This window comes from Dipodomys ordii, unplaced genomic scaffold (assembly GCF_000151885.1).
Source record: "Dipodomys ordii isolate 6190 unplaced genomic scaffold, Dord_2.0 Scaffold53, whole genome shotgun sequence".
In the NCBI taxonomy this organism is placed as follows: Eukaryota; Metazoa; Chordata; class Mammalia; order Rodentia; family Heteromyidae; genus Dipodomys; species Dipodomys ordii.
This window is the reverse complement of record NW_012267269.1, coordinates 4782270-4795927: the sequence shown is the minus strand read 5'-3', so window position 1 is coordinate 4795927 and position 13658 is coordinate 4782270. Positions and strand designations below refer to the sequence as shown.

The following is a 13658-nucleotide window of genomic DNA, read 5'->3' as shown; positions in this document are numbered from 1 at the left end:
ACAGGTGGACCCATTGCAACAATGAGATGTACAAATTGTTATGTCAAAAAATGAACTTTACAACTTTGGTGGGGGGGGTGAGGGTGGGGGTAAAGGGGCAGGGAGAGGGGGGAGATGGGAAGGTATGGGAAGGGGAAACAAAGGAGGAGGCAACAATGCTTGATAAGAAATGTACTTATTATCTTTCCCATGTAATTGTAAACCCCTCTGTATGGTATTTTCACAATTAAAAAAAAAGAAAAAGAAGCTAAATGGGAAAGATGAGCTGAAGAGAGACTCTTGACGACCAGATTTAAATAAATAAGCTGTATTATCTGTACAAAAAATATAAATACAGTTTTGTGTTTAGAGGAGGAAGTGCCTCCTTCCACATTTATCCAGCAGCCCTAATAATCTGTGGTACTGCTGAGTCACAATTCACAGAACAGACAGTAAATGTACATTCAACTCATGCAAAGAGCACGCTGCTTTCCACCCCAAACCTAGACTCTCCAACTCACTCTGGAACCCATTTCCAACTCTATACCCTGACACATGGCAGAGCTGGAAAATGCCTATTTTTTCCCCTAAGGAAATGTAAATATTGACCATCAATTTCCAATAGCTATTGAACAAGAAATAATTAACCACATTAATAGTATGGAACTTGTCTTCATCATTCCATGCATAACTATTATGTCACAAATGTCCTGTGTTAGCTTTTACAATGTATTCTGTACACAGTGAATAATGGATCCAGAGTTAAACACCAACTTCTAAAAATAGGAAGGATACAAATTATCACCATTGAGCTTATAAGAACACAGCTGCAGGAAGTTAATTTAAAGGGTTCCCCAATATTTTTTTTCTGGATGACAATGTACAATTATTATTAATATTGCACTTTTTTTATACAAGACATCCTAATAAATATTCACAAAAGATATACATAGAAAACATTCTATTTTATTTTAAATAAACATTACACTGCATTTTAGCAACATGATTTCTTAGAGCCTATCTTGTAATGAAGAAAAAGTGACCCCCTTTACTGTCCATAGCTTGCCTAGAGACAAATAATAATGTCTTCCTTATGAATTTTACTTCCAGGCTGGCTGGAAAATGCAGTCCTGATGATAGTGGCCCTGGGGTGAGTGGCATTTCATGAGCATATATATATTCTCTGAGGGAAAATGGCTACAACTGCCCAGCTTACTAAAGGAGACTACTTGGGGAGGAATCACAAAGTACTTGCTAAGAAATCTGCTATGGAGAATGAACAATTTGCAAAGTAATCGCAAGGTTTTTGTTTTGAGCTTGACTTTGTTGTAACCATTTTTTTTTTACCATAATGGATATATGCAGCTTTCCCTGCTGAGTGGTTGAATGTCCAATTCTGGCACAATAATTACTATAAGGTGTACACTATATCATTGTGTGGGAGGATAGGTTGAAAAGCCTTCCAGGACAGTCTTGGAGTCCTTAACTACTTTTTGGCTTCACCACAGCTCCTTATCACTCTTCTCAATTTGCTGTATAAACACCACGTATAGTAGTAGTTCCAGTGCTACAGGAAGGGCCTGCAGATTCTAGGGGTGGTAGGGTAGGCAGGGCACACCATGGGCAAAACCCATTCTTTTATTCCACTCTCTGGTCAGCTGTGGCATGAAACGCAGTGGATGCTCTGGCAAATCATTACTGAATCAGTTTTGAGCAAAGGACCCCAGTCCCTGGCTAGAGCCAGTGGAGCAGCAAAAGCCATTCAGGCAGAAGGCTCACTCAATGTCTGCTCAGAATGCCCCCTGGCGCACAGCAGCACTTTGTTCAGGGCTAGGGGACCTTTGATTTAGATAAAGAGATGCCAGGGATGGCCGTGCTGCATGGCCAGATGCTGACTTTTGCTGACTTTGCTGATTCTGCACAGGCAGGAAGTTCATCCAGAGTGGGGAGTGGGGACTCTCCCTTCACCTTAGGGGAGGTGCAATGTGGACACAGAGAAAGTTCTGAATGAACATTACCACACAGCTCCACTGAACCTACAGGGGTGCAGGCATGTGCCACCTCCTGTCAGGCGAGCCTCATGCAGCTGCCTGGAAGTCCCTCCTTGCCTTTGATGCCTCACTACTGAAGAGCACACACAAACTTCCTTTGATTCTGTTCTTTCCCTCCTTTCTTGATTTCCTGCATCTCTGTGCTAACGCTTGCTATGTCTCCCTCTTTACTGCTACCTATCTATGGCGGACTTCTCTTCCATGTTCCTCCTACCCTAGAAGCACTGAGTCCTGGGGTGCTTTCCTTTGATTTCCCCATGGCCAAGGAATGGGAGGAGGTGTGAAAAGAGCAACAGTTCTGCCTAACTTCCAGGAAAGAAACAGCTGGTTGTCTACTGTTTGCATCAACCCCACCCCCACCTGGCTCTCCTAGTCTCTAGGGCCTATGGCTTCCTCTTCCTTGGTCACTTTGAGCTCTCCATTGGGAGAAAGTTGCCTCCACCAAAGGCTGCTGCTGCTGCTGTTGCTACTGGGTGCCTGGCAGGCTCTGTAACTTCCTGTACACATCTGTCCTTTCCCTTTCCCAACACTGTCCTCCAGCGAACTGACAGAGAAAACATGTTGAGGTCCTCAGGGGTGGGGGGTGGGGGTGGGAGGTGGGTGTGTGCAGGAGGGGCAAATAAATAAATAAAACAGAGAAAGCGTTAGTTCTGTCCCAGGTGGTGGCGTGAGTCCTGTGGGGTTGGCCAGGGTAGAGTTCTTCCCCATGCCCTGTCTTCAGGCTTTGCCACAAGTTCCACAGCAGCGAGATTTGAACTGGTTGAGTTGGCAGAGTTTCAGCTGTTTCACCTTCTCGCAGTACCTGGTGGTGTCTCTGCACTCCGCTGGGAAAGCAGGAGGTGGGGGAGGGGACAGAAAGGAGATGTGAAACAGAGGCTAACTGATGGAGACCATTGCCGGGGTGCCTGGAGTACAGGATGCCTTTGCTGCTGCTCTGCAGCCCTTCTGGGCAGCCTTCGAGCTCAGCTATTTGCCACCCCAGGCTGCCAATAGCAGGATGGCATCTGCCTGCATCTGTCTACTTCCTTCTGATAGCACATTCCTACTTTCTGTTTGTACTTCTCTCCTCTCCCCTTACGATTACTTTACCTCCTCGCTTACCTTTTCCCATGGGCTCTTGGTGTTTTAGAAGTGACTCTCGGCCTTGAGATAGTTCCCAGTGGGACTGGACTCTGCTCCATGTTGAGAGACCAGATGAGCGAAGCTCTAGTTGGAGGCCCTCACCTCTAGGTACTTGGACTTTGCTTATTCTGTGAAGTTTTTCTTATATCCTCGACTTAAATTTCTCTAATCCTTCCACCCATCAGGTCTTAAATATACCGTGGTGTTCCAGTTCAGCATTGGTTGACACTAGATGGTTCTTAAAATCAGTATAGGTTGAGCTGGTAAGTATCTTTTTCTTTAGGTCTGTGACTAGGATTCCAACTCAGTACCTGGTGCTTTCGGCTCACTGGCTGACACTTTACCAACTGAGCCACGCCTCCAACCCCATCTGGTAAGTGTCCTAAGGGCTTGATTGCACTCTGGCCTGAACATGGGTCGGTATTTTACCAGAGTACAAAGCTCATCCATCCTACCAGTGTATGAAAAGGAATAGGCCAAGTGCCTACAGGGTACCTGCCTTAGTGTTGGGAAATCTATTGCTTAATGAAGATCAGTGTAAGGAAAAATACATTGCCATATTTCTTCTTTTATTTCCTGTTCTTTGTCTCAACATTTACTTTCTGCCTTGTGGGGAAACACTTCTAACTTGGGTTTGGGGTTCCAAAGAAGAGAAAATGGATCCTACCCAACTGGAATATATATATATATATATATATATATATATTGTGTGTGTGTGTGTGTGTGTGTGTGTAGGGCTGTGGAGGCTCCAAAGTTGAGGGAAGAGGGATAGAAAAAAAATGATATCCCAGGGCTGTGGCCTCCTGCCCAGTTCCAGTGGAGGCCCCTGGGCAGGGGAGGAGGGAGGTGATCAGCAGGTCCTTGGTCGGTGAGAAGCAGAACAGTGGTGAGTGCAAGGCCAGCTGAGCTTGAGGCTCTCTGCATGCTTCTTCAGTGTTAACAGCGCTCTCTCTTTAGTATCTTGGTCCCTGTGGACCACTGTACGTCATCCCCTGTGGCAACCAACAGTCTGACTGCAGGTGGGCTGGAGGATGATTTCATCCAGCACTTGGCCAACAGCATTTGGTAATCTCAGGCCTAGGGTGGAGGCTGTGGAAGCCCGTGGGGGGGGGCATACCGTGCCATCTCTTGTGGCCTAGACACGTCCACCCATGTACCTCACTGAAAACACTCAACTCTGGCCCCCGCTCACAATCCTTGGGGAACCTGATCCAGTGCCCCGGGGTTGAGGCTCAGTTTCAGGGACTGCCCTCTGCACCCGATGCCCCGTGGGGAACTTGCAGAATGTTCTTTGGGATTGGAACGTACTGTTTTCACATGGGGTGATGTTGCAGCGCTGCCAGTTGGCAGGCCGGGGCCCCCAGGAGCACAGGTGCTCAGGCACGGCCTTGTTGGTGCGGACATGCACACACTCTACGCGCCGGGACTGGAAGCCGTAGTTGCCACAGGTCGCTGTGCACAGGGTCCACAGGCTGACCCTCCAGTGTACGCTGCAGGCCTCCGACCAGCAGTTCTGGGTGCTCACAGGCCTGCAGGAGAAAGATGGCAGACTTATGGTCTGTCTCTAAACATCAGATCAGGGGGACAAACGTGAGGAACATACTCTAAGCTTAGCAATGGTAGGTGACTCCTCAAGAACGTTCAGCATTCCCAGGCTGCGGTTTGGAGTTCTTGCTCTGTTACTGACTGTTGTAAGATTTTAAGAGAACAACTTAAAACTGAATCTCCATCTGTCCTTCTCTACCACATCTGCATCTCTGCATGACCTGAGAATGCGCTCTACTCAGTGTAGAAGCTGTGCAACTTGGGGCCTGGTCCTAGGTGGGGTTGATGAACTCTTCTCCAAGGGGGACAGATAAAGAGGAGAAGTTGTGGCAAGAATCCCCAGCCTAACTTCTACAGAGAGATCAGTAAGGATGAAGGTCCCTTAAGGTTTGCTGACTAGTGTGTATAATCTTGCCTCCTGCCCACCTCATTCAGGTTTCTTGGGGAATCAGGCCTCTCTCAGAGGGATAAAACACATGCCTGTCTTATTTTCAAGAGAGCAAAGTCCAGCCTGGCCCATCCGGCAAGCACTGAGCCATCTCAGTAGGCCAGTGGCCTGGGATGATGGAGGGGAGTAGGCAGGGCATCTGATCCCTGGGGCGGTGGGAGGCTGTTTGCATGGGGAGTAGGGTAAGGATGTCTAGAGCATCCTATTACCTGGGAAGGGCGCTGCATTGTTCGGAGGGTAAGGCGATGCCATCCCGGGTCTGGCAGAAGACTTGTCTGTGCTGCACAGCCAGACGAGGCCCGATGCAAGGCCCATTGCACTGAGAAGTAGAAGAAGAGATGACTAATGTTTATCCATGTTGTAGCATGTATAACAATTCCTTTCTGGGGCTGGGAAGGTGGCTTAGTGGTACATTGCTTGCCCAACATGCATGAAGCACTGGGTTCGATTCCTCAGTACCACATAAACAGAAAGAGCTGGAAGGGGCGCTGTGGCTCAACTGGAAAAGTGCTAGCCTTGGGCAACAGAAGCTCTGGGACAGTGCCTGGGCCGAGTTCAAGCCCCAGGACTGGCAAAAAAAAAAAAGAAAGAAAAAAAATTTATTTCTTTGTGTGGGTTCTGTCTCAGGTTTTTTTTTGCTCAAGGTTAGTGTTCTACCACTTAAGCCACAGCTCTACTTCTAGAATTTTAGTTCTTTTATGGGTGGATTTATTTCATCATAAGCACATGGTTATCTGATGCTTAATGATAGGGATACATTGTGAGAAATTTGGTGTTTGGTGATTCATCATAGTATTAATATCCCAAGAGTAATTAACATGGCTATAAAATCTCCAGGTGATATAATCTTGAGGGACCACTGAGATATACATGGTCTATCATTGGCCAAAACATCTCTAAGGAACAAATGACTATACTAGATTTTGTTTATCCAGTCATCTTTTGATGTTCTTTCTTCCTTTTTCTTGCTTGAATGCTCTGAACATCTAATATCCTGTTAAATAGAATGTTGAATGTGGGAATTCTTGTCTTGGGAACTGTTATGGGCCATAGGATGTCATAGGCCGATGATGTCATAATTTGCATTTGCGACAAGATCCACAGGTAATTCACTTTAAAGCTTGAGTTCTATTAGCCTGAGGTATTTTAGAAGAAAGAATGGGTGAGAGATTTTTTTTTGAGGGAAATGGAAAATGCCCTTTCTACTCTTTCCCTCTGATATAAAAGTGAAAAGCTGAGTGCACTCACAGAGACACATGGTGCACGATCATTCTCCCATGTACAGCTGGAGCTATTCCCAACCAATTTCAAAAAGTGCTGGTTGGCTTTGAGGACATGGAGCAGGGCTATTGAGCTCTATTGAGCTGAAGGAACGCTATCAGAAGCAGATTTTTCCAGTTAAGAGAAAGAGGATACCTGCCACTAGATGTGGGAGCAAGGGAGAGTGCATGTCTCTGGAAATGAGGGGCTGGCCAGGCATATTTGCCAGGTTGAGTATCAGCCCCTGACTCAGCTAAGATATAGTGTTCTGAGTTGCAGCTGAACTCTGTCGCCTTAATGAATTCACTAGTTATAATCAGCATTTGAACTTTATTAGAGAGATGCATTTAATAGAAAGTTGCAAAGCTCATACCTGGGGCTGGGAGTAGAGGAATGTGAAAGCCAATTTCAACACATGTTAAGCTGCTAATTGCCCCAATACATTCAGTCACTTTGGCCATACAAGTTACAAGCCTGGTGGCATAGCTCAAGTGCTAGAGTGCCTACCTAGCGTTTGAGGCTTTTGAGGCTTTTGAGTTCAAACCCCAGTACTACCCTTTCCTTAAAAAAAGAAAGAAAAGCCTGTTGTTGTGGAGTGTTTGCACTGACTAGAAAACTAGAAATTATGCCTTTCCAAGAATAGTCACTATGTCTGTTAGTACCAGTCCAGGACAACCCATGAGCAGAAGGGATCATGTAGCTGTCGGATACCATTTGAGCATCAGCTCTGGCAGGCAGCTCTCCCATGCCAGGCAGACCTCCAGTTGGTTCTGAACATAGATTTTGGGAGAAACAGCACAAATAATGATATTCCCGCATGCACTTCCACCTGATTTTCTTTGGTGTCAACAATCTAAGATAATAGAGGGACGAGATGAATAAAATAGCTATTCTATGCAAAAAAAGAGGCCTTCATAGCCTGGGCTCAGGAAAATTTAGGCCTCTCATGACTAGAGATCCTGACTGCTGCTTAGTCCAACCTGAACCAGAAAGAATGAAAGATGGTAGGTGGCTGTTGTCTTGGCATGGTAGCTGACATTGCTCAGGTTGCTTTCTCCTGAGCTGAATTTTCAGTTTGTATTGAACTTCTTTATAAATCACAGCTAAATCTAACCTCTTTCCCCCTCCAAATGGACAGAGGTAGCATGGTTCTTCCATGATGTTCTTTCACTGTATCCGTGGAGGCCCTGTCCCTAGGTTTCTGGGGCAAATGAGGCTGTCTGTGTAGCTAAGTGGACCTCTTATGTTAATGTCAAACTAGAGAATGGGGAAAGGAGGAGGTGGTTTCAAAGTGATCAGCAAAGCATCCATTTTTCCTGGCTTGGAACAATGGTTCTCTACTTCGCTTTTTTATCAGGAGTTTCTGAAAATTACCCATGCTTGGATCCTACCTCAGAGAAAATGGACTGAAAGTCCATGGGAGGAAAGCCTGGTTGCCTAAAAAGCTTTCCCCAGTTGTCTGAACTGAGTCCCCAGAGGAGCCCTTCTGAGATTTACATTGTCTCCTCTAGCATAGCCAGTGAGAAGGGTTACCTGATAGAATGAGTCTGAAGGTCCAATCAGAGAACAGGAAGAGCTCAGAGAGGAGGGCAAAAGGAAAATCATAATGAATGTAAGCAGTGTGTTAATGTCAGGGGAGAATATGCCAAACTCTGAGCCTTAAGAATGGTCCTGGGTGAATTAGTGACAGAAGGGCATGTGAAAAGTCAGTTGTAATGGAGGACGTGACTTCCTACTGTGGCAAGGTTTATATCTTTGGATTTATCTCTCAACTAAAAAGCTCTCTGGCTCCTTACCTGGCCCCAGCTGGAAAAGGTCCACTCCACACACAGCTGCTGGTTACAGGCCTGTGTATCCACGGGTCGTTTGGCAAGTTGGGAGCACAAATCATTGGACACAGGGGTGGAGATCCCAGAAGCTTTTAGCTTCTGACAGGTCACCCGGCGAGTCTGGACACCTCCACCACAACTTCGGGTACAGGCGGACCAGGAAGTCACCATCCACCTGGCGAGTGAAAGAAGCAGACTGAGAATACCAGAAGGTCAGGCGTAGATGAAAGGGGTCTCACACATCCCTTAAATGGATCTTTCAAAGTTCTCCAGTGTGTAGCTGGGTGTTGGTAGCTCATGCCTGTACTCCTAGCTATTCAAGAGGCTGAGATCTGAGGATTGTGGTTCAAAGACAGCCAGGGAAGGGAAGTCTATGAGACTCTTTTCTCCAATTCACCACCCAAAAGCTAGAAGTGGAGCTGTGGCTTGTGTGGTAGAGTGCTAGCCTTGAGTGAAAAACCTCAAGGTCCGTGCCCATGCCATGAGTTCAAGCCCCAGGTCCACACACACACACACACACACACACACACACACACACACACACACGTTATCCAATGTGAAATCCCTGGAATCTGGAAAATCTTTTCAGACATAATTCAAGATTTTGAGATGAGCTTGGCCCTGTATATTATCACATGTGGTCTTGTAAGAAAATGAGAGAGTATGTATGGGGAAGGGGAGGAGGCAGGGTGACCATGGAACAGGAGTTGGGAGTTATGGAGCTATAAGTCAAGGGAAACTCAGAGAGAGGCACTGGCAGATACAGGGGCAAGGAATGGATTCTTCCTTTATCCTCCAAAGGCAGAATGGACTGTCAATATCTTTATCTTTAACTTTTGACTTTCAAAATTTTGAATCAACTTCTGTTTTAGCTACTGTTACTGACAATATTTTAATGAAAGCCTTAAGAACCCAACATACCTAGGATTTGAAAGGTACTTTATCTATTTTTGGTTATTTAGATTTGAGCTCAGGGCCTTTGCCCATGCTAGACAAACACTCTCCCATTTATTCTACTCTGCCAGTCAGAGCAAGTGCATCTTAAAAGGAGATTTTGAAGATCATTTGCCTTAGCCACTTCCAAGGTAGTGAGGTTGCAAATAGAATGCTCTGAGAGACAATCAGGTAGTTAGGAATGCTACACTGAGATTGTGGTACTTCCTAGTGTGAAAGAGCAGTTTCCTAGGACATTCAGTTCTAAGCATGTTACTGCTTGACCTGGGAGGCATTCCTGGTGGTACTTTGATCAAGACTTTTCCTGGCAGTACTCTGAGCTTTCTATCTTACCCCAACCCTGGTCCCATTGATATGCTTCCTTTCTCAGAAACATATGAAGTCCTTCTAACCTACTGGGCCAATTTTCTACCTCCCTGTATCAATCTAGAGGTTTATATTTCTTAGAAGGTTATATATGTGGTAGAAATGTATGTTTTCAGAGTGTTAAGTCCCAACTAAAACTTGAGCCCTCAGACGTGAGACTGACCAAGATTATACAAATGAGCTTTTCTTATAAACCTCAGCTGTAATTGGGGGACACTGAAAAGTCCTTGGGCCATCCAAACATGTAAAGGGGGTTTCTTTGTGTGTGTGTGTTACCTAGGAGACATTCTCAGAGAGGAAGAGAATAGTTTGGGGAAAAGGAGAAGAAACATGGTGCTTTTCAGATAATTCATGCTCTGTAGGAAAGCAAAAACCAGTTGTTTTACTGCCCTCCTCCCTGTGTGTTTGTGTGTGTGTGTTTGTGTATGTGTGAAACACACATACACACACACACAGAGAGAGAGAGAGAGAGAGAGAGGGAGAGAGAGGGAATTTAGCATGATCCAACTATCTGCATAAAAGCAGGATTTTCTGAGTTCTGTTTAGAAAGATGGTCAGTGCTGTACTTCTGTGGGCAAAGATATATGCCACCATGTTCCCACAAGCCTGGCAGGAAACCAGGCAAAGAAGAGCCTGGTGGTGCCACATCTGGCTTAAGGAAAGTCAGGTAAAAAAGAGTGGATTGGAGAGCAAATTCCTCCTGCGCCAGGATCTGTGACTTATTTAGTTTTGGGGCCATTTCTCTACTCTTGGCCCAGAGAGGGCTGACTGCATGCTGGTTTCCAGCCCACAGGAGTAGGCCACTTAGGAAGGAGCCATGAGGTGTTTTAAAGCTCCCGGGGCTATTGAAACCAAAGAAGACACCGCCATTATTATTTCATTTGCAGAAGTAAATTAGGTTGATTAACTCTGACCATCACCAAATCAAATCAAAAAGTTGCTGGCATGTCAAGGATCTTTTCTTCATTTCACACAGCCTTGGCAAGGGCAGCCTTCCAGCCCTTTTATATTCCTGGTGAATGTCAGGCCTGCATTTCAATCAACTTTTATTTCTAAATATACATCTCAGCCATTTTTTTTTCAGGAGCTGGGGTGGGGGTTTTGAGAAGGGAGAGGTATGGGCTATGTTACTGTTCAGGAAGGGTCTAAAAGGACATTAATCATTCCTGTGGAAACCTTCCCGTCAGCAAGTCAAACTGCTGATATTAATGAGTGTGTTTCATATTTCATGGAGTCTCTCCTGGTTTCAGTTGATCCTTATGACTCAGCTGGCAAAACATAAAGCAGTTGCCTGAGAAGTATAGAAAAGTCCTATAGATAGGTCATAAAGGGGCATTTCAGGGCCCAGTTAGCTCCCCCTAGGCACAAAGCACCATGCAGGTACAAAGTCCAAGCCTACCCGTGCTTCCTTTAGCTGTGGGGTGGGTGTTCAGTGAGGAATATGGAGGAGACGGAGACTCTGGGTGTTATCCTAAGCGAAATAAGAGACTCAAGTGCCGAGGCTGTCCAAAGTTAAGGCAATCAGAAACATGGAGAGTTAGTCCAAGTATTTACAGAAAAGAAGATGAAAGTAACCCCTCTGTATGGTATTTTCACAATAATAAGAAAAGAAGATGAAATATCCTCCAATAGATTTGCATAGATAATTAAAGGTAGAAAAAAAAAGCAAGAGGTTGTGGTAGCGCCCAGAACTCTTGGTCTCCTCAACACTTCAAGAAGAAAATCCTTCTTTCTTTTGTAAACAACTTGGAGAGTCAGCTTATTGTAATGGCAGGATGGGTGAGAATCTCTGGCCAGGTCTGGAATGCACTTGGTGATGGAGCAGACTCTCTTAGGCTCTCATGAACTGGTAGCCCTTGGCTAGCAGAGAGCCAAGGGAATGAGCAGAGCTGAGCGAGGACGCTGGTTCTGAGGGTATTCACAACTCAGTGGAGAGACCTGACACAAACTCCCTGTATGGTATGAAACAAGGGCTGGCGGTCAACTTAACTTGAGGCCATACTCACCGAGATGGGCAGTCTCTACGGTTACAGGCAACAGGTTGTACGGCAGGGCGTGGCTTTCCTGTACAGTGCTCGGGGTCCACCTCAGTGTGGTTCAGCAGACACCTCAGGCGGGGCTGCTGAAACCCTCTGTTACCACAAGATGCGGAGCAGGTCGGCAGTCTGTCCACAGACCACCAGTAATCTGTCAGGAGGAGGAATAGAAGTATGAGTGCCCACACACTATTCCTTCTGGGCAGGGTAGGGATCAGGTGGATGGGTCTAGGGGGGTGGTGGATATGTGGGTGAAGGAGGAGGATGAATAAGTCTCTACCCCTGGGTGCTTGCCCCTGCTTGGGCAAGCCCTGTGTTCTCCACAAGCCTCAGCTGGCTCATCCACAAAGTGTGTGTAATAACCCTCATCTCATCCTTAGAGGACCAGGTAGAAGGAAAATGAAGAACCTATCTCAGTGCCTGGCAGACAGAAGAGTAGTTAACCATCAGCCATGATACATTTACTCTTAAACATTTCTTGCTGAAGTACTTCTTTTCTTATTGGATCACCAGAAAGGGACCTTTATTTTTCCACTGAGAGATATAAATATATCAGAGATACGTAATCACATTTCAAAGTGCAGATTTCAGTTGGGTTTTGTAAAGGTTACAACTCTCCCCCCCCCCCCCATACACACAACCCAGCCTATCCAGAGAGTTCTCATTTACAGGAGACAATGACGTCAGTGAAAGCCAGCTTCTCTGGCTTTTCCGTGCGGGGGTCTGGCACTCACTGGAAGGAGAGCTGTTAAAAAAATGTGAGCTGGTGAATTTGGAGTGTGTATTTGCAATGCTTACAGATAGGCACTGGATTCTGGTTTTCAGCAGAGAATAGCTGGCTGGCAAGAAAATGGAAACTTTGTTTTCCTGTCTGGAAAGCCAAATGGCAGGGGAGAACATCTTAAGAGGAAAAGTTAGATGCTGAGGAAAACCTCCCTCTTTTTGTGCCTTTCTTGGCACAAAATGCTGTCCTTGCTGAAAGAATCTTCCATTTTGGAATATATGCAGTGGAGTTTTGCTTGCCTTAAAAAGTATCACTCATAGGTCACAGGTAGAACTGGCTATGGAAAACTCAGGAAAAATTCAGCCCACAGGTGCTATAAAAAGGCCACTTGGAGCTTTCATCCCACTGTTTTGGGTTCATTCACAGCTCTGTCTGGATCAGAGACTGCCAGGCCCCGCTCATGGGCTTTCTGACTTGCCAGTATTCCTGGAAGGCTAATGCATGAGCCATTCAGGCTTCTCCATCTGTCCTTTGCCAAAGCCAAGGGAAAGGTGCCTGGGCAGCTTACAGCATGTGATGGCAGCTGAAAGCTCTTTGGAATGTTCAGTCTCACAGTTCTATTTCTCCAGACAGAGGCAGTGACCAAATGGGTCAGATGAAAAGGTATTGCTCTCCCCCGGCCCCCTCATACAACTAAGGCTTGAGCACAGGGACTGGCTATACTCTCTTAGCTTTTTCTGCTCAAGGCTTGTACTCTACCTCTTGAACCATACCTCTACTTCTGGGGCTTTGGTGGTTAATTGGAGACAAGAGCCTCACGAACTCTTCTGCCAGGCTGGCTTTGAACTGTGATCCTCAGATCACTAGGCTTATAGGCATGAGCCACCACTGCCAGGCTTAAGACTTGTGTATTTTCTTTTTTGATTTTAATTTTTCATCATTATTATAAAGGCGGTATACAGAAAGGAATTACAGTTTCACAAGTCAGGTAATGAGGACACTTAAAGACTTGTGCTTTTGAAATACTGTGTATGTTCTCTAGGGATCTTCTCTAGTTAAAACAGCATAAAGGAGACACATCTAACTTTGATAAATAGTGGCACTTAATTGCTCCTAAGAACAGCAACATTGTGAATCAAAGAGCCCATTTTTGAGGGCAGCACTAACTTTTCTAGCTTCAACTAAGCTGGGAATTAGTGGTTTTTCTGAAGGGACGTGTGAACAGAAGTAGGGGCTTTGGTTCAGATATGGACATAGATATCAGATATAGACAGGGATATCAGAAATCATTTTATCACAGAATTTGATTTCTAGGTTTCTAGGGGGAACCTTCTCTTGTTCATA

The 13658-nt window shown here is 45.6% G+C and overlaps 1 protein-coding gene across 1 annotated transcript in view; it reads right to left on the bottom strand.

The window, feature by feature from the left end:
* Positions 1 to 326: 326 nt before the first annotated feature.
* Adamtsl1 (ADAMTS-like 1) overlaps positions 327 to 13658 on the bottom strand; it is a 385192-nt gene continuing 371860 nt past the window's right edge. The window contains exons 25-29 of the mRNA XM_013020837.1: positions 11561 to 11741; positions 8202 to 8409; positions 5355 to 5464; positions 4461 to 4681; positions 327 to 2854 (exon numbers count right to left, since the gene is read on the bottom strand). Coding sequence (XP_012876291.1) covers positions 2748 to 2854; positions 4461 to 4681; positions 5355 to 5464; positions 8202 to 8409; positions 11561 to 11741 — 827 coding nt within the window. The 3' untranslated portion in view covers positions 327 to 2747. The remainder of the gene's footprint in view (positions 2855 to 4460; positions 4682 to 5354; positions 5465 to 8201; positions 8410 to 11560; positions 11742 to 13658) is intronic.